Source organism: Callospermophilus lateralis, chromosome 17 (genome assembly GCF_048772815.1).
Source record: "Callospermophilus lateralis isolate mCalLat2 chromosome 17, mCalLat2.hap1, whole genome shotgun sequence".
Classification (NCBI taxonomy): domain Eukaryota; kingdom Metazoa; phylum Chordata; class Mammalia; order Rodentia; family Sciuridae; genus Callospermophilus; species Callospermophilus lateralis.
The window spans coordinates 1,029,880-1,053,541 of record NC_135321.1 but is presented as its reverse complement, the minus strand read 5'-3'; the positions used below and the strand labels follow the sequence as shown (position 1 = coordinate 1,053,541).

General features: G+C 36.7%; 1 protein-coding gene across 5 annotated transcripts in view; it reads left to right on the top strand.

Moving 5' to 3' along the window:
• The window catches only part of Atp9b (ATPase phospholipid transporting 9B (putative)), a 258,118-nt gene that overhangs the window by 18,352 nt on the left and 216,104 nt on the right, over positions 1–23,662 (top strand). For all 5 annotated transcript variants that reach the window (XM_076837216.1, XM_076837215.1, XM_076837218.1 and 2 more), the window contains exons 3-5: positions 5,850–6,000; positions 8,720–8,833; positions 21,553–21,661. In XM_076837216.1, the coding sequence (XP_076693331.1) occupies positions 5,850–6,000; positions 8,720–8,833; positions 21,553–21,661 (374 nt within the window). The remainder of the gene's footprint in view (positions 1–5,849; positions 6,001–8,719; positions 8,834–21,552; positions 21,662–23,662) is intronic.

Here is a 23,662-nt window from a genome sequence, read left to right as displayed (position 1 = left end):
TTACCTGTTGTGAATGTGTTCATTCACTTTTGTGCAGTAGTATGTGACTTTATAGTGGCATCCTAACCCTTATTTGCTTCTCTCTCTGCACAGTACAATAATTAGTAATAACACTTTGATTTGTTAATACGTGTGAGTAATGAAGTGGTATGAATAATTTAATTAGATCATGGCAGTCTAGGAATCTTTAGATTTTTTTATACTGGGTTATAAAGAGGAAAAGAAGATAATATGGAACATATGTTTTCAGTCTTTGGTACATAGTGCTCACAGAGTGAGATGAAGTCAGTGAGAAGCTGGTGCCTATTGTGGCTGGCATGGGTTGATGTTAAGGTTTCTGTTTGCTTGGTGTTACAACACTTAACAATGCTAAGTAGTGGTTTACCACTTTCTTAGCTTTGCATATCCTCTATTTTTCCTTAGGGTTGTGTGACTTATATGTTTAAATACCAGATTAGATAATTATGTGTTGCAGAAAAAATATTCATGTCTGAATGTATTCTGAGAAATTTTTGCTGTATTTGAAATGCTGAAGAGAAGTGTATATATAAGTAGCTTGTGTTTCACCAATGGTACTTGTTTTTAGTGTGTTTTGCATGTACCACTGCTGTTTAGTAGTTCTTACTATTATGATAGGAATTTTTAGATCTCTGGTGTCCCATGGTAACCATTAGCCAGTGTGGCTGTTGAGCTGCTGAGATGTGGCTAGTGACTTAGGTCCTGGGCTTTTAATTTTAATTAGTTAAATGTTAAATAGCCTATTTTAGTCAGTTTTTTTTTTTTTTTTTTTTTAAACCTTTTTTCTGCTGTGGCTAAAAGACCTGACCAGAACAACTGTGGAGGAGGAACAGAGTATTTGGGGGTTCTTGGTTTCAGAGGTCTCAGTACTTTTTGCTGTACTTTTTTGTTGTACAGGTTTCTTTCTTTCTTTCTTTTTTTTTTTCCCAGTGTTTGGTGTTTATGTACTCAAAATCACCCCTCTTTCCCTTCTGGCTCCATTCCTCGGGGCTTGAGGTGAGGTGAATTTCATGGTGGAAGAGTATGGTAGAGGGAAGCAGCTCACAGGATCATGAAGCAGAGAGACATCTCCATTTGCCAAATACAAATATATACCCCAAAGCCATGTCCTCAATGCCCGCCTCCTCCAACCACACCCTGTCCACCATCAATTACCAGTTAGTAATCCCTGTCACGGGATTAATTCACTGATTGGGTTAAGACTCGTACAACCTTTTTTTTTTTTTAAAAAAAAATCAATAAAAAAAAGAAAAGAAAAAAAGGACTCTTACAACCTAATCATTTCTCCTTTGAACCATCTTGCATTGTCTCACACGTGAGGTTTTGGGGGACACCTCACATCCGGACTATAACATTTTGCCCCTACAATGCAAGGGCATCTTACAATGCAAAATACATTCTATTTCCAGGAGTCCCCATAGTCTCAGCAGTTCTAAGATTGCCCAAAAATTCAAGTCCAAAGTCTACTCTGAGTCTCAGGGCAAGCTTGCATCATGAGTTCCTATAAAAAAAGTGATTTACAAGTGTTCAATATATAAAGGTACAGAGTAAACATTTCCATCACAAAAATGGGGGCATGAAAAGAAGGAATGGGACCAAAGCAGAGACTGAAATCTAGCTGGGCAAATAAGTTCTGCAGTTCTGTTTCCAGTATCTGGGGCACAAGGCTTGGTAATGTTCTATTCAAAGGGCTTATGTAGCTCCACCCCTGGGGCCTAGTTTGTTACAGCTCAAGTGGACTTTGTGTTGGCTTGTTTCTGTTTGATTCTTACAGTTTTTCTAGGATGATGTCCCATGTTATTGGCATTTCTTAATCTCAGGGGTCATTACTGCAGCTTTGGCTTCCTCCTCACAGCTCCATGCTTTGCCCTCTCTGGGGCTGTGCACAGGGACTCCAACCCTGGGGCACTCTGCCTGGCTTCTTAGGCCTTCCTTTGAAATCTCAGTGGAAGTCTCCATGACGCCCTCTCTCTACCATCCTGCAATCCTGCAGAACCAGCACCACATGGTTGACACCCAGGTCTGCTGCCATCTTAAGTAGTAACCAGGCCTCCAGGGACCCTGGATGCAGCAGCCTCTGAGTGCCTGAGGGGCTGAATGTGTTGAAAAACTTCCTAGGCCCCCTTGTGTAAGAAGGCTTTCAACTGGGCTCTTCTCAAGAGAATTTTTACTTTTAATTCCTTGAGTCTGGGATGAATATGATCTTGCCAATTCCTGAGATGCCCTCAAGTCATCTTTCTTACAGTCTCTGGGCAAAGTCTTTGGCATTTCTTTAGTGGCATTAATGTCTTTAACAACTGCAACTTTCTTAGACCCCCATTTTCAAGTTGCTTTCTGCTCTGCTTTCTGCTCCTGATTATTACAATAAATTGGGCTAAAAGTGGCCAGCAATATCCATGCCACTACCTGAATGCTCTGCTGTCTAGAAACAGATAACTTCTCCACCAGAACATAATACAAATGGCCTCTAATCCACTTAGTGATAGTGTCCTCCTTTTCCTCTAAACTCTGTTGAGTCCTGTCTTCACCATATGGTCCTATTGACATTTTGGTCTTCTGAGCTCCCTCCAGAATCAGCCATTAAGCTCCATTTACAACAACCTAAAACGTTTCCAGCTTGCAGTGCTAAACATCTCAAAATTCCTCTCACCACTTCCAAAAAGCTCCAAATGCTTCTGAACCACATGGTCAGGTTAGTCACAGGAATGACCCGAATTCTCAGTACCACATTTCTGTTTTAGTCAGCTTTTTTTGCTGCTGTGACTTACAGACCCATCTAGAGTAATTGTAGAGGAGGAACAGTTTATTTGAGGGCCCACAGTTTCAGTGGTCTCCGTCCATAGGCAAGCCAGCTTCATTCTTCAGGGTTCCAGGTGAGGCAGGAACAACATGGTGGAAGAATATGGTGGGGGGAAGTGGCTCACATGATGATCAGGAAGGAGAGAGAGAGAGAGAGAGAGAGAGAGAGAGATAGATAGACAGACACAGACACACACACACACACTCCACTTGTCAAATACACATAGATACCCCAGAGTCATGCCCCCAATGCCCACCTCCTCCAACCACACCCTACCCACCTTCAGTTACCACTCTGTTAATCCCTATCAGGGGATTAATTCACTGATTGGGTCGACTCTGGCAAGCCAATCATTTCTCCCAAACCTTTTTTCACTGACTTACATGTGAGCTTTTGGGAGATACCTTACATCCAAACCATAATGAGGTCACATGTGGCCAGCAGCTGTTGGTTGGTGTGGGTCTAAATTTTCTGTGCAGAATTTGGTGTTCTAAAATGGTGACTTTGCATGGGGTGTGGGGCTTTTCCATGGAGTTCCCATTTCTTCTCATTAGTTATTTTTTAGTTTTCACCATCTGAGTGATGTGCCTCTAGCTAGATTGGGGCACTCTGGAAACATTGGCTGCTGACTCTTGTTTATATGCAGGGTGCACATTATGTTGATGTGGGGTTGAGATCCAGGCTTCAGCTTTCAGCTCTGCCATTAACATCTTAGGAAAGTCATTTCCCTGTCTGACCTAGAGTTCCTCATGTGTCAAATGTAGGAGTTTGGCATCTATATAGCACAGTTGCAGGTAACTAAGAGGAAGATCAGGTCTAAAGTTTAAGAAGGAATCTGTCTTAGCTTGTGTATCATCACTGTAGGATTTTCATAACACTAGGAGTACATGTTGAAAGCAGTTTAGAGCTTGAGCGGCTGTTAGGGAGCTCTAGGCAGGAAGTGTCCATGAGCACTGAGCCCTGAGGGTGGGGACTTAGGTTGGGAAGTACAGGGAGCTGGCTACAATCTGCTAGGGGACAGTAAAATAGGGGGGTGCATGAGGGGAAAGGGCCTGCGGTGGGGATGGGGCCGCACAATAAAAGCAGTGGTAGGGAAGAAATAATCATTTGAATCTTATGGTGTTCTACTTGTAGCCTTATTTTTGTTTCGTTCAATCAAAATAAGATGAAATATTGTCAAAATTCAGTTGAAATCTACTCGATGTATCTCCTTTTTTTCCTGCCAACAATAGCAGTAATGGTGGAAGTACTTAGTTTTAAATAACTTGAATAATACTCTGATTTATAACTGTTGGGGACTTGAAAGCATGCTTTCGATATGGAGATGTTAGGTTTGTTGTTTAAAAAGTGATGCTGCACAGTAGTAGGAGATTTCCATTCTACCAGAGGTGGATCTTTGCTCCTGTTGAATTGAGGGGCAGTAGGTAGGGCTCTTCATTGGCATTCCATCAGCCTCATTAAGGAGAAGTTTCTCAAGGCAGTAATGTGGGCAATCCTGCAGAAACATCGTGTATCATGCTCTGCCCTTCTAGAGTGAAGATATGAGCAAAGCCAAAAATTATCCGGGTGTGGTGGTGCACACCTGTAATCCCAGTGGCTCGGGAGCTGAGACAGGGGATCATGAGTTCAAAGCTAGCCTCAGTAAAAGCGAGGCGCTAAACAACTCAGTGAGACCCTGTCTTTAAATAAAATACAAAACAGAGCTGGAGATGTGGCTCAGTGGTGAAGTGCCCCTGAGTTCAACCCCCAATATTCCACCCCCCAAAAAATAATTAGGCGGATAGTCAATAGGGATGATGCTGATTTTAGTTTATACTCCCCCAAGGCACCTTCCCATAAAGAAATATTTATGAAGTAGTGCATCTGAATACTTAATGTTTGAAAGTAATTTCTGAAGAATAAAGTCAGTGTGATTGAATGGAAAGGATAACACCAACATTGGAGACATAGCAATTCTGAGATATGAATTATGATGTGTCAGCTCTGTTGTATGATCATGCCTTCTATGTTATTTTCATACAAAATTTGTCATTAAATTTAAAGCTTACTTTGTCACAAGTGAAGTTAAAACTTTCTGATGTACACAGCTGACTTGCAATTCTAACCTTGAATGCTTTCAGAAGATGAGATCCAACAACTTCCCTTAGTGAACTGTTCCGAGTGTTTCTACATTTTGAATTGTCAAATTAACCCAAATTTTTGATACTGAATCTTAAATTCATGATTATTTTGTGTTCAATAGAGATGAGTTGGATACCTTTTCTTCATTTTCTGAGGTATTTTAAGAAAAGTTATCCCATTGGACACTTTGTATTTTCTCTCTGAAAACAATGGTTGGGATGACCAGAAGGGGAAGAGTTGGTCCTCCCAGGACCCTGGCTGTGTTGGAACAGGGTATGGATGAAGATAGGCATGTGGAAAACAACTAAGCTTTTATTATCATGAGAACATCACATTCAATTTTGGTATCTTTTTAAATGTTGTGTTGATTCAAACCATAAGTCTTTAGTTAATGCTACTGGAATAGTCGTTTTGTAAAAAAAATGGGAAAAAATGATTCTTCAGAGAAGAGACAAAGCTACGTCCTGGATTAATTAATATCTATGTACCTTTATCATTGAATCACTCAAGTGGTATCTTAAGAATTACCATACCCATAGCTATATGTTTTTTCAACATATGGAGCATTGACTGCTGTAGAGTATTAAAGATGTTGTTTTGCCACTAAGAGTGTCTAATAGGGGTGATAATTGCTGGGTTCTAGAAGCCATTATACATTTATAGGAGACTTTTCTCTGGGTTCTAGAAGCCATTGCACATTAATAGGAGACTCTTTAAATATTTTGTTGTGACATTTTAAATTTGTATAATTGACCTGTTCTAAGAAAAAACCCCAGATTAGCATTAGATAATGCTATTAGTGTCTGGTAAATACAGAAAAGTCAGTATTGTCTTTCAATATGCAGAATTAGTTTAAATGTTTTACAAAAAGCACATGTAATATTTTTGTTTGTTTGTTTGTTTCATGCAGTTGCTGTGATTGGCTGATAAATATTTGTCATCGGAAGAAAGAACTAAAAGCTCGAACAGTATGGCTTGGATGTCCTGAGAAGAGTGAAGAAAAGTATCCCAGGAATTCAATAAAAAATCAAAAATACAATGTCTTTACTTTTATACCTGGGGTAAGACACTCCTGCACGAGGGTCATAGGTCAGAGCTTGCTGGTTTCCAATGCCTTTCAGAGACCCCTCTCTGTTTCACTGTCAGGCCCAACGCAGCACCTCCTGGTCTTATACTGTTCAGTTTCAGTGATTGCCAAATCATTCATTTGCATTTATAATCAACAAGAAAATTTTCAACTTGATTATTAACTTCAGTTCTTGATAAACATCATTTATATAATTATAGAAACAATTGTAGTATAGAAATAATGAAAAAATGCTAAGTAAAATGATCAAAAAATAAGTTGTAAAGTTTTTTGGGAGTGGGGATTTGGAGGGAAAAGTTGAATATAGTTTCTAAGCTTGTCAAGAAATTTCAAAAAGAAAGTAAAACAATTTTGCTTTCACAAAAATGACACTGTAACAATATGTAAGTATATATAGATGTCTTTGCTACTTTACATTATAAACCTTAGACCTACTGCTAAATCTTTAATTAGGTACTATGCTAAATTTAAATACTAAAATTTATTTTTCTGCTGCTTGGTTATTAGTAATACTTCTAAATTAAATTTTAAAACCAAGTTTATGTGAGTTTAGAATAGTGGAATAATTTTTTTGTTATTAGTAATACTTCTAAATTAAATTTTAAAACCAAGTTTATGTGAGTTTAGAATAGTGGAATAATTTTTTTGTTATTAGTAATACTTCTAAATTAAATTTTAAAACCAAGTTTATGTGAGTTTAGAATAGTGGAATAATTTTTTTGACAGATTTATTTATCTTTCTGAAGGCAAAAACAACTGGTGTTGGTTTTCTTTTTCTTTTTTTTAATTACAGAATTTTATTTTCTTTTTAGTCCTTGATTCTTAGAAGTTAGACCAGCATGATTTATTGGGGAAAGTAGTTTGTCATCATATATCTGATTATATTTCTATATCAAAACTTTGGCATGTTCTAACTAAGGGCTATTATTCTATTATCAAGAAAAGCTCTTGATTACATCAATTGAAAGTTGCTTTTTCTTGTGTATTTGTATTTTAATGATCATTCTGATTTTGTATTGGACATTGATTATTCCCCTCCCTCAATCCCCACCCATTCATTTGTTGGCAAGAGTTTGATATCTACACAAAACTAATGACCCCATAATTAGAAGACTGATCTTTCTTTTGTCGGGACAATAAAATGTAAACTGTCTTTGGGGCAAATATTTTCAACTTTATTGAATGAAGCACTATTTTCTCCTTAGGTTTAAATTATTAAATAACACTGTTCGTTAGCTAAGCAGTGTACATTTTCTTAACAGTCACCAGACTTATTCAGTGAATAGTCAAGTATTGAGTACAGTGGTCTGAAACAAATAATGCAAGCTTCACTTTGGTCAGTGTAAATTCATGCAACCTGCCTAGAGTGGCTGCATCTTGAGAACACCTGTTGATGTGTCTATGCAGTCCTTAACTGTGTGGGTGATTTTTTTTCTTAAATTGTCTCTGAAATGATCTTTTCATCTAAAATGTAGTATTTTAGAAACATTTGGTAATTACACAGTAGGAATTCTATGCCATTTTTAGCATAAATGGCAATTTCTGAATTGCTAATAGATATAATTTATGCTGAGATTTTAAAGATATTGCTGAGGAAAAAGAGAGCTTTCCTTCCTGCTGAGATTAATTTATGAAGTAGTTCAAAACATTTCTAGATAGTAGTTGAACATGGTTATGAATATAAGTGTGTTACTGGTGTAACTGATTTTTCAGTCACACATGTAACTATATGATGATGCAGTAACTTTATATTTTGTAATATAAATTGCTTCCCAGGAGGTTTTGATTCATAGACGGCAAGTTTGCCAGTATGATTGTAATTGTGTGACATTTGAATTGTTCCTATCTATAAATATAAGGTTCTATTTAATTTTTAATTCAAATCTAGTAATTTGAGGCATTTGTAAATAGAGCTCTCAATATATTGGATCTTGAGTTTTCTTCCTTATAGGTAATTCCATTTGAATTTAAAAAAATATATAAAAATTTTCACTTTTGGCTTTCCTAAAATTTTATTGAATGATGAAATTCATGTTTAAAAATAGTGTTCAAGATCAACTACCAAAAGACTATAAAAAATATACAAGTAGCTATATTCCTGAAAATTGGTCTGTTATTTACTATTCTATGTTGATCATTTTACATGTTTTGAGAAAACACATGCAGGAGATCATCTCATGCAGTCACAGTTGTGCACATCTGGCTTCATAAAGCCCAGTTCATGTTACAAAGCATGGCTGTTGTATTTTTTGTTTTCCATTTATTTATTTATTTATTTATTTTTTTCAGTTTGTATACATGAGGTTAGTACGACTTTCGCATCTTTAGAGTTTCTGAGTTGGTATCCAGATATACATTTTTGTATTTACTGACTTTATAGCATTGGGAAAGTTTTGGTCTCATTTGCTTGGATGTGCATGTAAGGATTATAGATTTTGGAAAACTAAAAATTTCATTAAAAAAATAAAGCCTCTTAGGGAAGAATACTTGTAATATAGTTTAGAGTCCTAATTGTTGTTTTCCCTCAGTTTATCTCAAATGTTATGTGGGGTAACCTTTATATATGGGATAGGTTTAGAAAGCCAATTCCAAACAGAAATGTGGTTATATATTGTGCTGAACTTAATTATATGTTGGAGGTATTAAAATTTTTCCTTGAAGGGATTGTGTTAATTTTCTCTTTTTCTTTTCAGGTTTTGTATGAACAATTCAAGTTTTTCTTGAATCTCTATTTTCTGGTAGTGTCCTGCTCACAGTTTGTACCAGCATTGAAAATAGGCTACCTCTACACCTACTGGGCTCCTTTGGTAAAAGAAAAATTTTAAAAAATTTGCTTAATTATTAATTATTATCTAAAAGTGATGTTTAGAATACAATTTTAAGAGTTCATATGGCTAAAAGATAAATTAATGATTGTTAAAATGTTGTTGTTGCTGTGTATCATTTAACACTTGTTTAAGGATTTCACTGAGTTCTGTGAATTAATCCCCTTTAGCCCTGTAGGAAGTGTAAGGTCAGAGCACTGCCTGCAGAACAGCAGGAGTCTGTAGTCCTCTGTAGCTGGGGAAGTTATGAGTGTCCTTTCTGGGGCTTTCTGCACCTGTTCAAAGGCTTGTAGGTCTGTCTGCCTGGTCCCTGCTCCTTCCTTTACTATGGAACTGTTGGGTGATACTGAGGTTGTAGGATCTGGAGAGTTAGTGTCTTGATGTGAAGCCAGTGGTGAAAGTTCTGAATTAATGGACTCCAGTAAGACAATTTCTCGTTGAATGAAGTGTTCTGAAAGGTCGATGACTCTTGGCATTATTTCAAATATATTCTTTTATACTTCTTTTTTTTCCTATTTTTTCCTTCTATTTTATCTTATGGTGCCAGGGTCAAAGCCAGGGCTTCAGCATGATAGGCAATCACTCTAACACTGAACCACATGCCCAGCTCTAGCATATTCTTTCTTGATAGTTTTATGCTATTTGTTGATAGTAAAGACAATAGAAAATTGTTCTGCTTACTTTTTGGTTACCCCGTTTTGGGCAGGAACAGTAGGGAAAGTGAATCCTTGGTGAAAGAGGAGCGCAGAGCTCAGTGTGGTCTTCAGAGTTGGAGAGGTGTGCTCGCTCCTGTGCTCATCTGTGCTGTCTTGTGTAGTCTCTCCACTAGAGACTCTCTCCAGTGAATCAGGAGAGCTGCTGTCACAGGACAGGTCCAGTGTGTGCCATTAGATTGATGCTGAGACGTACTTTGTGACTCCCCATTCATATACCCTTAAGAATGGGGTGAATTTGAGGAATGAAAGTAACTTCATATGGAGTATAAATACAAAATCCCTGGATGAATGAGTATGTTTTTTACTTATTAAATCAGTGAGATTGAAAGAGACACAGGTGCTGAACATGGTGAAAATGTAATACAGTGGCTCTCATCCATTGTCAGGGTCAGTGTGTCTGCGCACCCATTGGATGAATGGTTGTTAATATATTTATCAAACACTTGGAGAATCGATTCCACATTTTTATTTGAGGAATTTATCCTATAGAAATAATGATTGATTACAAAGAGAATAATCCATTGTTATCTTTGATGAAAAAATTATGTAAGAAGTCAAATGACTGAATTGATTGAACTGTGCTATATCCTACTCACACACTGGAATAAAGTGTAGCTTTAAAAATGTTTAGGAAAGGTATTTGATAACTTCAAAGGTATGTATAGTAGGGTAAATTTTAAAAGGTAGGTTAATGTGTAGAATAAATGCACACTTCTTTTGAAGAGCCAATTATATGCACCTTTGTGTCTAGCACTAGTCTAAGTAATGTGGTACAACAATGAACAAGACAGACAAAATCCCATCCTAACAGAATAAGCGTTCTGGGGGAGAAGACAGTCTACAAGCAGATTCATAATGCTGGATGGGTAGCCATGGCTTTGAAGAAGAAAATAAAAAGCAGGACAAAGGTAGAGGAAGTGAGGCCCTCTTAGGAAGGAAGTCAAGGAACACCTCTTGTGGGGGTAGCATGTACAGAACAGAGGAGTGTTGCAGGAACAGTTTATTAATCTCACCATATTCTGGAGTGTGATCAGGTTCTCCTGCTGGGGAGTGGGGGTAGGGGAGGGTACCCTGGAAAGGAATTCAGCAGTGTGAGGGGCTGTGTCCCTCAGATGTTCTCACAGAGGAGACACAGAAGTATATGCAACAGAGATTGAAAGTGGTGTTTTACTAGGAGACATGGAGAGGAGTGGAGATGAACATTTCTTCCTTGTTCTCACCCATCTTCTACCCCATTGGGGTGGCTTCTGTTATGAATGTAAGATTATAGTTGCTATGTACTGCTTAGTTAACTTTACCGTTTATGCATGTATCATTTCAAATAATATGCAGTATTGTCTTCCATGCTTTATATAAAGTTGTCTTAATTTGTGTATCCTGTTGCACCGAATTTTATTTGGCTTCACATTGGTTCATGAAATTGGTCCTTGTTGACACATGAATATTTACTTCATTTTTTGTTTTTCTGACGTATTCCATTGTATGAATATATCACAACTGAGGTGTCTAGTGTCCTGGGAAAGGAGACTTTTAGGTTGCTTCTAATTTTTTGCTATTACAGATGTTGTTTAATTTATAATTTCATTACTCATGATTCTTTATGTGCATATGCTAAAAATTATGCCACATATTTCCAAAAATCTCACTTTAAAAGTTTTTGATGATCTTCAATGTTTTCTAATGAAAGAAATATAGCATCACAGAAATTTTAGAACAGAGAAAATACTTGGTAACAGTAAAAACAACTATATTTATGATTTTAATATGTTTCTATTTCTAGCCCCTTTTTTTCTGTTCATAGCTTTACATGTTGTGTTTAACATATAAATATTATTGACATCTTGAATTGAATCTTTTATTAACTAACATAGTGATAAACTGAGAACACAATTCTTCTTAAAACCAACACAAAAAATATGTATTTTGTTTTTGCCTTTTGTCCTTACTATTAATTTTTAATTTAATTTTTTTTTAAATGGTACTAGGGATTGAACTCAGGGGTGCTTTACCCTGAGTTACATTCCCAGCCCCTTTTATTTTTTATGTCGAGACAGGGTCTCACAAAGTTGCCAAGGGTGTGCTTGAACTTCGGATCCTCCTGCCTGTGCCTCCTGAATCACTGTAATAACAGGCATGCACCACTGCACCTGGCTATAATTTACTTTTTAAACCAAAGAAAATTTCCTTTAGGTAGATTATTTATGAAGAATTTTATTTGATTTGTTCACAAAAATGATTATCTTTGCCTTGCCTAGAGTGGAATTTGTTAATGTGTGCATGTGCATGCATGTACTTGTGCATGTGGTTATGTGAGTATGCGCACAGTATACTGTTCACAAAGACCATTTTTTTAGTACTTGTCTATTTTCATGTGAGCATTCATTTCCAGTTCTAGTTTCAGTTTTAAGTCCTGTAGCTTGAATTTTCAGCCACAGGTCTTTTTAAAATTTTTTTATTTTTTCTACTTTGTCATATTTTTTTGACATGTAGGAATTAACTTTGTGTTTAGATGAGTACCTCAGTTAAGAAATTACTTCAGTATATTCGTACAAGGGATATTGTTTTGTTAAAAAGAGAAGTGAAAAGCCTCCTTGCTTTTTTTCCATTTGCACCAGTGCTTATTGTGATAAACTTTGGTGACTCCTCCTGAATCCTGAGTGTTCCTCATGTGAATCTCAAAATTGGTCTGTTTGTAAGAGACATGATCATTTTCTTGGTCCGGCAGCAGCTGCAGTTGATGCCCTCTTTAGATGACAAGTGGTAATTCTTGTTAGCGTGGAGGCTTAGGCTGTCTCTCTGCACTTTTAACCTTTGGTTTAGCAAAACTCTTAAAATGTTGATGAGCACATTAGGCTCACCTTCAAATCCCAAGAAGCAGCTTTTGGGTATGTTGGTTCTTTGATTCAGCTCACCTTGGAAGTATTTTTTAAAACTTTGAGAGTCCACATTCAGTATAGAGGATCTTCTTATTAATCTAGGCAAACATAAAGAACTTTTGTGTGCTTATTTTAAGGAAATTAAAGAATACAAATTCTTTTTTAAAAATATTTTTTAGTTGTAGATAGACAAAATACCTGTATTTTGTTTATTTCGTGTTTTTTTATATGGTGCTGGGGATCAAACCCAGTGCTAGGCAAGCACTCTACACTGAGCCACAACCCCAGTCTCTGAAGAATGCAAATTCTAAAACCCATTTGGTATCTTCCTTTTTTTTTATCAAAGGAAATGTTCTTTAACAGGGATTTTTTTCAAAAGTTCTTGTTCTTTCTTTTTTTTTTTTAAAGTTTCTTTTCTTCTAGTTGCAGATGGACAGAATCCCTTTGTTAACTTTTTTATGCAGTGCTGAGGATTGAACCCAGTCCCTCTCACATGCTAGGCAAGCGCTCTGCCACCGAGCCCCAGCCCCAGCCTGAGTTCTTGCTCTTTTTGTACCAGTTTATTTTTACCCTGTATGTTCAGGGCCCATTATAGCATGTTGTCTTATGCAGACATTTATGTTTTTGACATCTTTTCTTTGCTTGCTCTCTATAAGGTTGTTAAGAGAAAGGTATTAGTTAATTTTTCCAGATTTCTCTTAGCCAAAAACCTGTCAACAAAGCCCATAATCATCTTATAGCTGGTGCTTATAAAATCTCATCTGTTGTTCTTTTGATGCTTATAAAATCTCATGTCTGTTGTCCACTCATTTTTAAAGTGTTTTACTTCAAATTTATTCCCTTTGTTCTCTAAAATTGGGATGTTTTTGAAAACAGCAATAGCTTTATTAATTATCTTTCTTTTAAAATTATTCTTGGCAATGTTATTTATTAGCTTTAACTCTGAACTAATTTCTGTTGTATTTCCTATATATACTGAAAACAATGTGACTTTATTAATTCCATTCTCATGCCACAGTGGAGATTGCCTGCCTACCATCTCTCCCCATCCCCCTAACTCCTTCTCCCTCCCTCTGCTTTCAGAATTGTTCTTTGACACAAAGCTAGTATAATCAGATACAAAACAGATTATGATGCTTCAGTCAAATCAATAAGGTAGAACAGGTCTATCCATATAGAAGATTTTCAGATAAAGAAGATTCTGGCTCTGTAGATTTTTAACTTGTGGGCTAAATATCTTCCTTGTAATTTGGTACTACATAATTGTCAAGCAGAGATCGTATGGGTGAGAAATCAATTGATTGAGTCTCTGATTTTCAGTCTTATGTTAAAATCCTTCTATCCACCCTTTTTTGTGAGTACTGCATTGGAGGTGGGCAAAGTATTGGAAGGAAGACAAAAATTAGTTGCTTAGAATCCTACCATCCAGGGTCACCAACTGTCAGTGATCTGTGTTACCTACTCTTCTGTGTGTCAGCTTCTTATCCCTACTCTAGAAAAAAAGGGACATGTCTCTCAAGGTTTGCATGACATATAAAAGTGAAAACTGACAATAAGTCCTTGAAGGCAAACTGATACTCTTTTGCTTTTGTTACACATGGCTCCTCAGTTATCTGGAGAAATAGGAGAAAGGCTGTGGACAGGCCACATGAGACAAACCATGTTGTCCAGTCTGACAGGCTCATTTTCCTGTTTCTAGGGTGTGATATTTCTCTGTGGCCTCTAGGGAGCAACGCTATAGCTTATGTCTCTGGCCTGGTTGGTACTGAGGTAATGGGAAGACTCAGTCCATCTTGCAATGATTTACTTGCTCGGGGCTTACATGAACTACCAGTTAAGAACTCTGAATATGCAAACTGTTAATGTAGAGGCCCTTTGATTGTGGACTTTAGTGGTTGAGGAAATAGTAGCATAAGTTTTTCTTACTTTCAGTTTGCTTTGTTTGTGTGCTGGCTATGGGGTAGTTTGCTCAGGTGGATCCGATGGTGGTGACACCTCTTGGATGTTGCTGATCCTATGCACTTTGATATATTCACATAAGCTCTTGATTTAATAAAGCAGCCTATAAATGCCAGCAGTCCTTGCCTATGAGCAGGAATTTGTTTCCTGTTAAGAGTCTTCAACTCCTGTTTTCAGGAATTGGGGCCTGCCTCCCTTTATTCCATTTCTCTAATATTGTTCCTTTATGACTAGTGGCTTATTTTTACTGACTCCTTGAATTTTTAGAAGCAGTAGGAAGTAGTACATTTTTTTGTGGTTTACTGTTACTTACTGAATTCAGAGTTAACTTTTGCTGCCTTTAAGCCATAAGTTTAAAGAAATGAAAAGTAGAGCCACCTGGAGAGTTTAAATAACATGTGTGTCTAGAACCTGTTCGCTGGAGATTAGAAATAAAGGTACACATTTCAAATAGGGCCTGAGCAAATCTGTGTTTCAGAAAATTTTCCTAGGTGATTATGAATATTCTCCTGATTGAAACACTGTTTACACTCTGTAGATAAAATGCAGTTGGCATTTGCTCATTTACAAACAGAACTTTACGAAATTACTTCTGTATCATGAATAGTAAATATTCTAATTGTAAATATTCTCCTAATGGTCTAATTGCAAATATTCTGCTGTATGGGAATGACTGCATAGAAATCTAGTTTCTGGAGTCAGAGATGCATATTATCTCACGTTACTGAAATGGAGCCTTGACTGGCAGTGCATGTATCTATAATGGGATTGTCTTCTCCCAAAAAACTTACTAAAATGACTATGCATCTCAAAACTGCTGGTGTCTTTGAGTCAAGGAAGTATTTCCTCATGAGTGTACCATGAATTTCTCTTTTGTGTATATTCAGGTGTTTCTAGTTTTTCATATTCATGCTGGGATACTTGAATATTTTTTTTTTCCTTTGGGATGATTTTCTAAAAGTTAAACTGCTTAGCTAAATGTGTATAAATTTAAAGGCTTTTGAAAATGCTATATTTCTTAAAGCTTTTTTGGGTAGTGGGTGAGTAGGTATATGATGGTCTCACTTTTAATATTTTCTTCTTTTTGCTTTGGCTTTAGAATTAAGTAATGAATCTAGTTATTTTTTTCAGTCTCTAATGGGTTCTTTGGGAACCACTTTTGTTTCATTGATACTTAGTCATGACAAGTTGTCAGGTATGGAAAACTAGGACATAATTCCTTGTAGTACATTTTTTACTGTTATAGAGACACTTGGTCATAATATAAAAATCTTTATTCTTAAAATTTTGTACTTTGCACAATTAATACCATTTTTAATGGTAAAGGCTGAGCAGTTTGTCACTAAAATTAAGAACAAGGACTAATCCTCCCATTCCTTCTATTTAACATTTTTTTGAAGATAAGGAGAATAGAATAGTAAGGTAAGAAATGAAATCAGTCATTTAGACTGAAAGAAAGAACAAAAGCTATGTATCTATTCACAGATGGCATGATTCTTGTAAACAGGAAAACTTAAGGAATCTATACAGAGCTATTATAATTAGAAAATGAATTGGCAGGGTTGCAGAATACAAGATAAATATACAGAAATTGTGTATTTCTGTATACTAGGAATAACTATCTTAAAGTGAGATTAAAATAACAATTCTTTTTTTTTTAAATTTTTTTTATTGGTTGTTCAAAACATTACAAAGCTCTTGACATATCAATCATATTTGATACATTAGATTTAAGTGGGTTATGCACTCCCATTTTTATCCCAAAAACAGATTGCAGAATCACATCGGTTACACATCCACATTTTTACATAATGCCCTATTAGTAACTGTTGTATTCTGCTACCTTTCCTATCCTCTACTATCCCCCCTCCCCTCCCCTCCCATCTTCTCTCTCTATCCCATCTACTGTAGTTCATTTCTCTCCTTGTTTATTTTCCATTCCCCTCACAACCTCTTATATGTAATTTTGTATAACAATGAGGGTCTCCCTCCATTTCCATGCAATTTCCCTTTTCTCTTCCTTTCCCTCCCACCTCATGTCTCTGTTTAATGTTAATCTTTTCTTCCTGCTCTTCCTCCCTGCTCTGTTCTTAGTTGCTCTCATTATATCAAAGAAGACATTTGGTATTTGTTTTTTAGGGATTGGCTAGCTTCACTAAGCATAATCTGCTCTAGTGCCATCCATTTCCCTTCAAATTCCATGATTTTGTCATTTTTTAGTGCTGCGTAATACTCCATGGTGTATAAATGCCACATTTTTTTTTTATCCATTCATCTATTGAAGGGCATCTGGCTTGGTTCCACAGTCTAGCAATTGTGAATTGTGCTGCTATGAACATCGATGTGGCAGAATCCCTGTAGTACGCTCTTTTAAGGTCTTCAGGGAATAGTCCGAGAAGGGCAATGGCTGGGTCAAATGGTGGTTCCATTCCCAGCTTTCCCAGGAATCTCCATACTGCTTTCCAAATTGGCCGCACCAGTTTGCAGTCCCACCAGCAATGTACAAGAGTACCCTTTTCCCCACATCCTCGCCAGCACTTGTTGTTGTTTGACTTCATAATGGCTGCCAATCTTACTGGAGTGAGATGGTATCTTAGGGTAGTTTTGATTTGCATTTCTCTGACTGCTAGAGATGGTGAGCATTTTTTTCATGTACTTATTGATTGATTGTATGTCCTCCTCTGAGAAGTGTCTGTTCAGGTCCTTGGCCCATTTGTTGATTGGGTTATTTGTTATCTTATTGTCTAGTTTTTTGAGTTCTTTGTGTACTCTGGATATTAGGGCCCTATCTGAAGTGTGAGGAGTAAAAAATTGTTCCCATGATGTAGACTCCCTATTTACCTCTCTTATTGTTTCTCTTGCCAAGAAAAAACTTTTCAGTTTAAGTAAGTCCCATTTGTTGATTCTTGTTATTAACTCTTGTGCTATGGGTGTCCTATTAAGGAATTTGGAGCCCGAGCCCACAATATGTAGATCAGAGCCAACTTTTTCTTCTGTCAGACACAGAGTCTCTGATTTGATATCTAGCTCCTTGATCCACTTTGAGTTAACTTTTGTGCATGGCGAGAGGAGGGGATTCAGTTTCATTTTGTTGCATATGGATTTCCAGTTTTCCCAGCACCATTTGTTGAAGATGCTATCCTTCCTCCATTGCATGCTTTTAGCTCCTTTATCAAATATAAGATAGTTGTAGCTTTGTGGATTAGTCTCTGTGTCCTCTATTCTGTACCATTGGTCCACCCACCTGTTTTGGTACCAGTACCATGTTACTATTGCTCTGTAATATAGTTTGAAATCTGGTATCGCTATACCGCCTGATTCACAGTTCCTGCTTAGAATTGCTAATAACAATTCAGTTTATGATATTATCAAAAAGAAAAAAATACTTAGAAATAAATTTAGCTAAAGTGTGAAATTACTGAAAATTACAAAGCACTTTTAAAAATAATCAATGAAGATCTGAATAAATGGAAAGTCATTTCATGTTCATGACAGTATATTGTTATGATAGCATTTTCCAAAAGCATCTATAGATTTAATAGAAGCCCTATCAAAAATTGCAGCTTTGTTTTTCCACCCAGAAGTTGACAAGCTGATTCTAAAAGTTGATATGATAATACTGGGGACCCAGAATAACCAGTGTATCCTAGAAAAATTAGATCAAAGTTGAAGTACTCAAACTCCTCCATATTCATGCTGAAATAATCAAGACAGTGTGATAATGATACAAACATAGGTGTACAATCAATGGAATAGAATTGAGAGTCCAAAAGGAATCTTTGTATTTATGATAGATTGACTCTCAAAAAGGCTCCCAACACAGTTTAATGGAGAAAGAATAGTCTTTTCAAGAAATGATGTTGGAATAACTGAATATCTACATGCAAAAGAACAAAATTGAACGCCTTCCTAACATTGAACACAAAAAATAAAATGGATCAAAGACATAAATGTAAGAGTTAAAATTATAAGATTCCTAGGAGAAAATAGAGAGGTAAAAATCTTTGTGACCCTCAATACCAAAAACTGAAATGATAAAGAAAAAAATAGATAAACTGAGTTTTGGTCAAAATTTAATTTTTTTTTTTTTTGTATCAGAGGACACAATGAGGAAAGTAAAAAGATAAACCCTAATGGGAGAAAATATAAGGTCACATTTGTAAATTACATATTTTTCAAGGCATCTGTATTCAGAATAAGTACACAACTCAGCAACTAAATGACAATAACTCTGTTAAAAAGCGGATGAAGGATCCGTATAAACATTTACTCAAAGAATAAATCAAAGTGGCTTGTAAGCACATGGAAAGATGCTCAACAGCACTGTGGTGAGGGAAGTAAAAATTAAAACCACCGGTGGATGGCTGCTGTCATCGAGGCAGAGGAGCATGTGCTAGTGGTGAGGGGACCCACGTTTTTAGTTGGTGGGGTTTTAAAGTGGGCTAAACTCTTGGCAGAACATTTCAGAAGTTCCTTAGAATGTCACCAGAATAGGTGAGGCATAAGAGGTGACTGCTCCTAAGTATGGGGGTTTCTTTTGTGATGCTAAAAAATATTCTAAAATTAAATGATGTGGTGGTTGCATAATTCTGTGAAAGTACTAAAAAACAATGAATTGTGTACATTAGAAGGGTTGAGTTTAATGGCATGTTATATGGCAGAAAGCTGTTACTTAGAAGAAGGATGAATTATATGCTAAGAGTGTAGGTGGGGGCTGGGATTGTAACTCCGTGGTAGAGTGCTTGTCTAGCACACATGAGGTCCTGGGTTCAATCCTCAGCACCACATAAAACTGAAATAAAGATATTGTGTCCACCTACATCTAAAATATAAATATTAAAAAAAAAAAGAGTGTAGGTGGGTTAGATTCTGCCCATCAGTGGCTATGTTCAGGGAGACCATGGCCAGTAATGGGTTGCATAACACATGGCTTCTTTTTCAGCATGTTTAAGAATGGCTTCAGGATCTTTCTCAAGATACGGCTTCCAGTAAGTACTGGAAGTACACTGGAAGTCCAGTGAGACTTGTCATGTTGTGGAAGATTGCTCATAGATGCTGGTGTCGAAGGGTCAAGCAGTCTTCAGTGCCGGACAGGTCTAGGGATCTGTCCATCTTCAGGTTGGGGACATACTTCTGTGAATGGACCCTAAGTAATGGGGAGCTTCCCTTCCCTTGAGCATGATTGTAAGGCGATCAGGCTCAGAGAGGGACACTGGCACAGCAGGCGTATGGGGAGAGCTGAAGAGTACCTGAGCCTGGCCAGGCTGGAGCAGTTAGGGGAGCACAGCCAAAGGTTAGAGGAATGAATCTCAGCACTACTGATGGGCAATGGTAGCAGCTTATGTGGAGGACTGGGCTGTCCCAGGACCAGGCATGCAGGGGCGACTGAATAGAGTGCACAGATACCAGAAGTAGCCTGGAGGGAGGTTTCCAGAATAGAAGGGGTGGAGGGTAAAAGGAAAGAAGCAGTGGACAGTGGCCGGGAAGCCAACCTCCTTCCAGGGTGGTTTGAGTCCATGGTGGGGAAAGGAAATTGAAGTGAATTGAGGGGAAGGGGATATGGAGAGGATTCTGTGGAGCAAAGTATATACTAAGGAGGAGAAAGCTTGTGTTCTTAGGTCTGGATGGTTTTAGGGCTGAAGCTACTTATGAAACCGAGATGGAGATTGGGGGAGAGAGAACATGTGTACCCTCTGACGTAAGTCATGTCACACAAAAGGCTTTTAATAGGATACTCAACAAAAAAAATGCCATTTAGTGGCTATAGAAAACATTCTTCAATGGTCTGCTTAATGGTATAAAGAGGGAAAAAAAATGTTGAAATAAAGATCGCTGACTTTTTTTTTTAATATTTATTTTTTAGTTGTAGTTGGACACAATGTCTTTATTTTATATATTTTTATGTGGTGCTGAGGATTGAACCCAGGGCCTTGCTCATGCTAGGTGAGTGTTCTACTTCTGAGCCACAACCCCAGCAACCCTCCCCATTTTATATTTATTTTTTAGTTGTAGTCGGACACAATATCTTTATTTTATTTATTTTCATGCTGGATCACTGACCTTTCAATGGAAATTCATCCAGCGTTTTCTTTCTTTCCTTCTTTCCTTCCTTCTTTCCTTCCTTCCTTCCTTCCTTCCTTCCTTCCTTCCTTCCTTCCTTCCTTCCCTCCCTCCCTCCCTCCTTCCCTCCTTCCTTCCGGTCTGTCTGTCTTTCGATTAAATCAAGGGTGCTCAACTACTGAGCCACATTCCTGGACCTTTTTAAATTTTGTTTTGAGACAGGTCTTGCTAAGTTGCTTTTAGGGCCTTGCTAATTTGGTGAGGTTGACTTTAAACTTGTGATCCCCCACCTTAGCTTCCTGAGCACTGGGATTACAGGCCTGTGTCATCGTGCCCAGCCAGTGTTTTCTTATTTCTAGCATAGGTTGAAGCTAGGTCATCAGGAATATGCAGCCTGTTGATGAGGTTTCTTTAACTGGGGAGGTGGACTTATTGGGAGACACACAGGCAGTTTTTCAAAGAGGAGATTGTCATTAGGCTGGGTTGTGGTAATGTCAAAATTTTGTTTAGAGAACATCCAATTCGGGATGCAGATTTTCACTTGAAGATGGAAAAGCACTGTAACTGCACCTGTACTTCATTGCATTTGTTGGGAAGCTGATTAGTGTGGGTGTTATGGCTGGAACCTTCTCCTCCTCCTAAATACTCTGATCCTGCTGGAAAGATTCCAGTGAGGAAATTGTCTAAGGTTTTCATGTCAGTCATTGTTAATGTGCTGTTTGAATGCCAGAGTGGTCTAAATGTAATTCATGGCTTTCCTGAAGATCGCTTCTTTGTTTCTCTTTAGGTTACTGAATATTTTCTGTTATATGTGTTGGAATACATATAATACAAATCTAAACATTTTTTTTTGGTACCATAAGGGCTATAACACTTTCACTGGGTGTTATATTCCCTTTATAGTGCCTTTGTTGTTTGTTTTTGTCTTGTTTTCACTTATTTTACACTTCAGAGAATAATATAAATTGGAAAAGTAATATTAAATAGTACAAAATAATCCCATAATTTAAATAATATTAAAAATAATCTTTTTTGTTGTTGTTGTTAAAGTTCTATTTTCTAAAATACTTTATTTTATTTTGTTTTATAGGGATTTGTCTTGGCAGTTACTATCACACGGGAAGCAATTGATGAATTTCGGCGTTTTCAGCGAGATAAAGAAGTAAATTCACAACTATATAGCAAGCTTACAGTAAGAGGTTAGCAAGATATTTTTAATCCTATTTAGCATTCCCTAATGTAATCATCATTTTATAGTTAAAACATGTCCTGATTCTGGTCTTGAAAATAGTGTTATGTGATATCTGATTTTTTTTTTTTTTTTTTAATATCTAACTCATGCAGTTTCACGGGTTGTTTTGTCTTGTTTTGTTTTGCAGCTCTGGGGATTGAACCCAGGCTCTTACACATGTTAAGTGAGTGCTTTATCACTGAACTATATACCCAGCTCCTAGGGTAGATTTTTATTCTAAATGCTTGGATCTTTGTATGTGTTTGTTTATATATTTATATTTGTATAAATTTATATTTTTATGTATTCACATAATCACATGTTCACATCAACATATCCATATACATATATATTAAAATTATATAATGTGCTCTATTTCAGTTACTTAGATACATGTGAGACCCAACCCATTTATCTAAAATTACCTTTGTATTATGTTGTTGTTATTTTTTTTTTTTTCCAGTACTGGAGATTAAACCCACTGGGGCTCTACCATTGAGCTACACCCCCAGCCCTTTTTATTTATTTTTATTTTTTGGTGTGTGGGTAGGCAAGATCTTCCTAATATCCCAGGTTGGCCTTGAATTTGTGGTCCTTCTGCCTTAGCCTCCTGAGTTGCTGGGGTTATAGCAGACCTGTGCTAATGTACCCAGCTTTGTATTATATTTTAAACACACTCATAAAAATCAGACATTTGTATCATGAAGTTAAACTATACTTCAGTACAAAAGCATTTGAGCATTGGAAATAAATATTACCATCCAGTGTGGTGATGGGTGCATACATGTTGATTCTTTAACCTTCTTCATTCAGGACATTAACCCATTTTAACTTAAATTTTTAAAGAGCCTGTTTATCTGATTTTTAGTCCGTAGTTGAAAAAGAAGCCATATATTGGGAAGAGAATGAGGGAATCTATTACAAAAAAGTGTTGTGACAGTAGAAGAGTAACCATGATGCATTGGCAATGAGACACTGAAACACAGAAGGAGAATTTATAATAACCCCAAAGTCTGTTGAAAAATGAAATTCATAGTGGATTTTGTAACTTTTCTGTATATGTGGACATGTATAATGAATTGCTTACCTGAAATAGTCCCTTAAAAAATTATCAATTTTAAACAGCTCATTGGGCTGTGTTTTAAAATTCATTCAGTTAAGCTGGGTGTGATAGAGCATGCCTGTAATCCCACTGACTTTAGATTTGAGGCCTTGAGGCAGAAGAATTACAAATCTCAGACCAGCTTCATCAACATATCAAAGCCCAAGTAACTTGGTGAGATCTTGTCTCAAATTAAAAAATAAAAAGGACTGGGGATATAACTAAAAGAACATAACCATCCACTTAAAATATATACTTCATTGATTTTTGGTATGTTCAGAGTGTTGTACAGATGTCTCTAGAACATTTGTAACATTTCAGAAAGACACCTGAATACATTAGCAACCATTTTTCATTCTCCTCCTTCCCTGCCCACCCCAGCCCCAGGACCACTATTCTACTTTCAGTGTCAGTGGTTTTTACCTATTCTGGATATTTCATGTAAGTAGAATTATAAAGTATGTGATTTTTTTGACACTGACTTCTTTCATTTTACATGTTTTTAGGATTTATCCAGAATGAATCAGTACATAATTTTTTTTTCTTGACAGGTAACATTCCATTGTTATGATAAACCACTTTTTGCTTTTTTATTCATCAGTGGATAGACATTTGAGGTGTTCTACTTTGTGACTATTGTAAATAACACTAATATGAACATTTGTAGACAAACTTTTGTGTGAACATTATAAAATTTCTCTTGGATATGTTTCTAGGAGTGAAATTGCTAGATTAGATGATAACTATGTTTAGCATTTTCAAGATCTACTGACCTATTTCTAGGTTGATTGTCCCATTTTACATTCCTACCAAATCTGCATGAAGGTTTCAGTTTTATGACTCTTCCTCAACACTTGTGTTACTGTT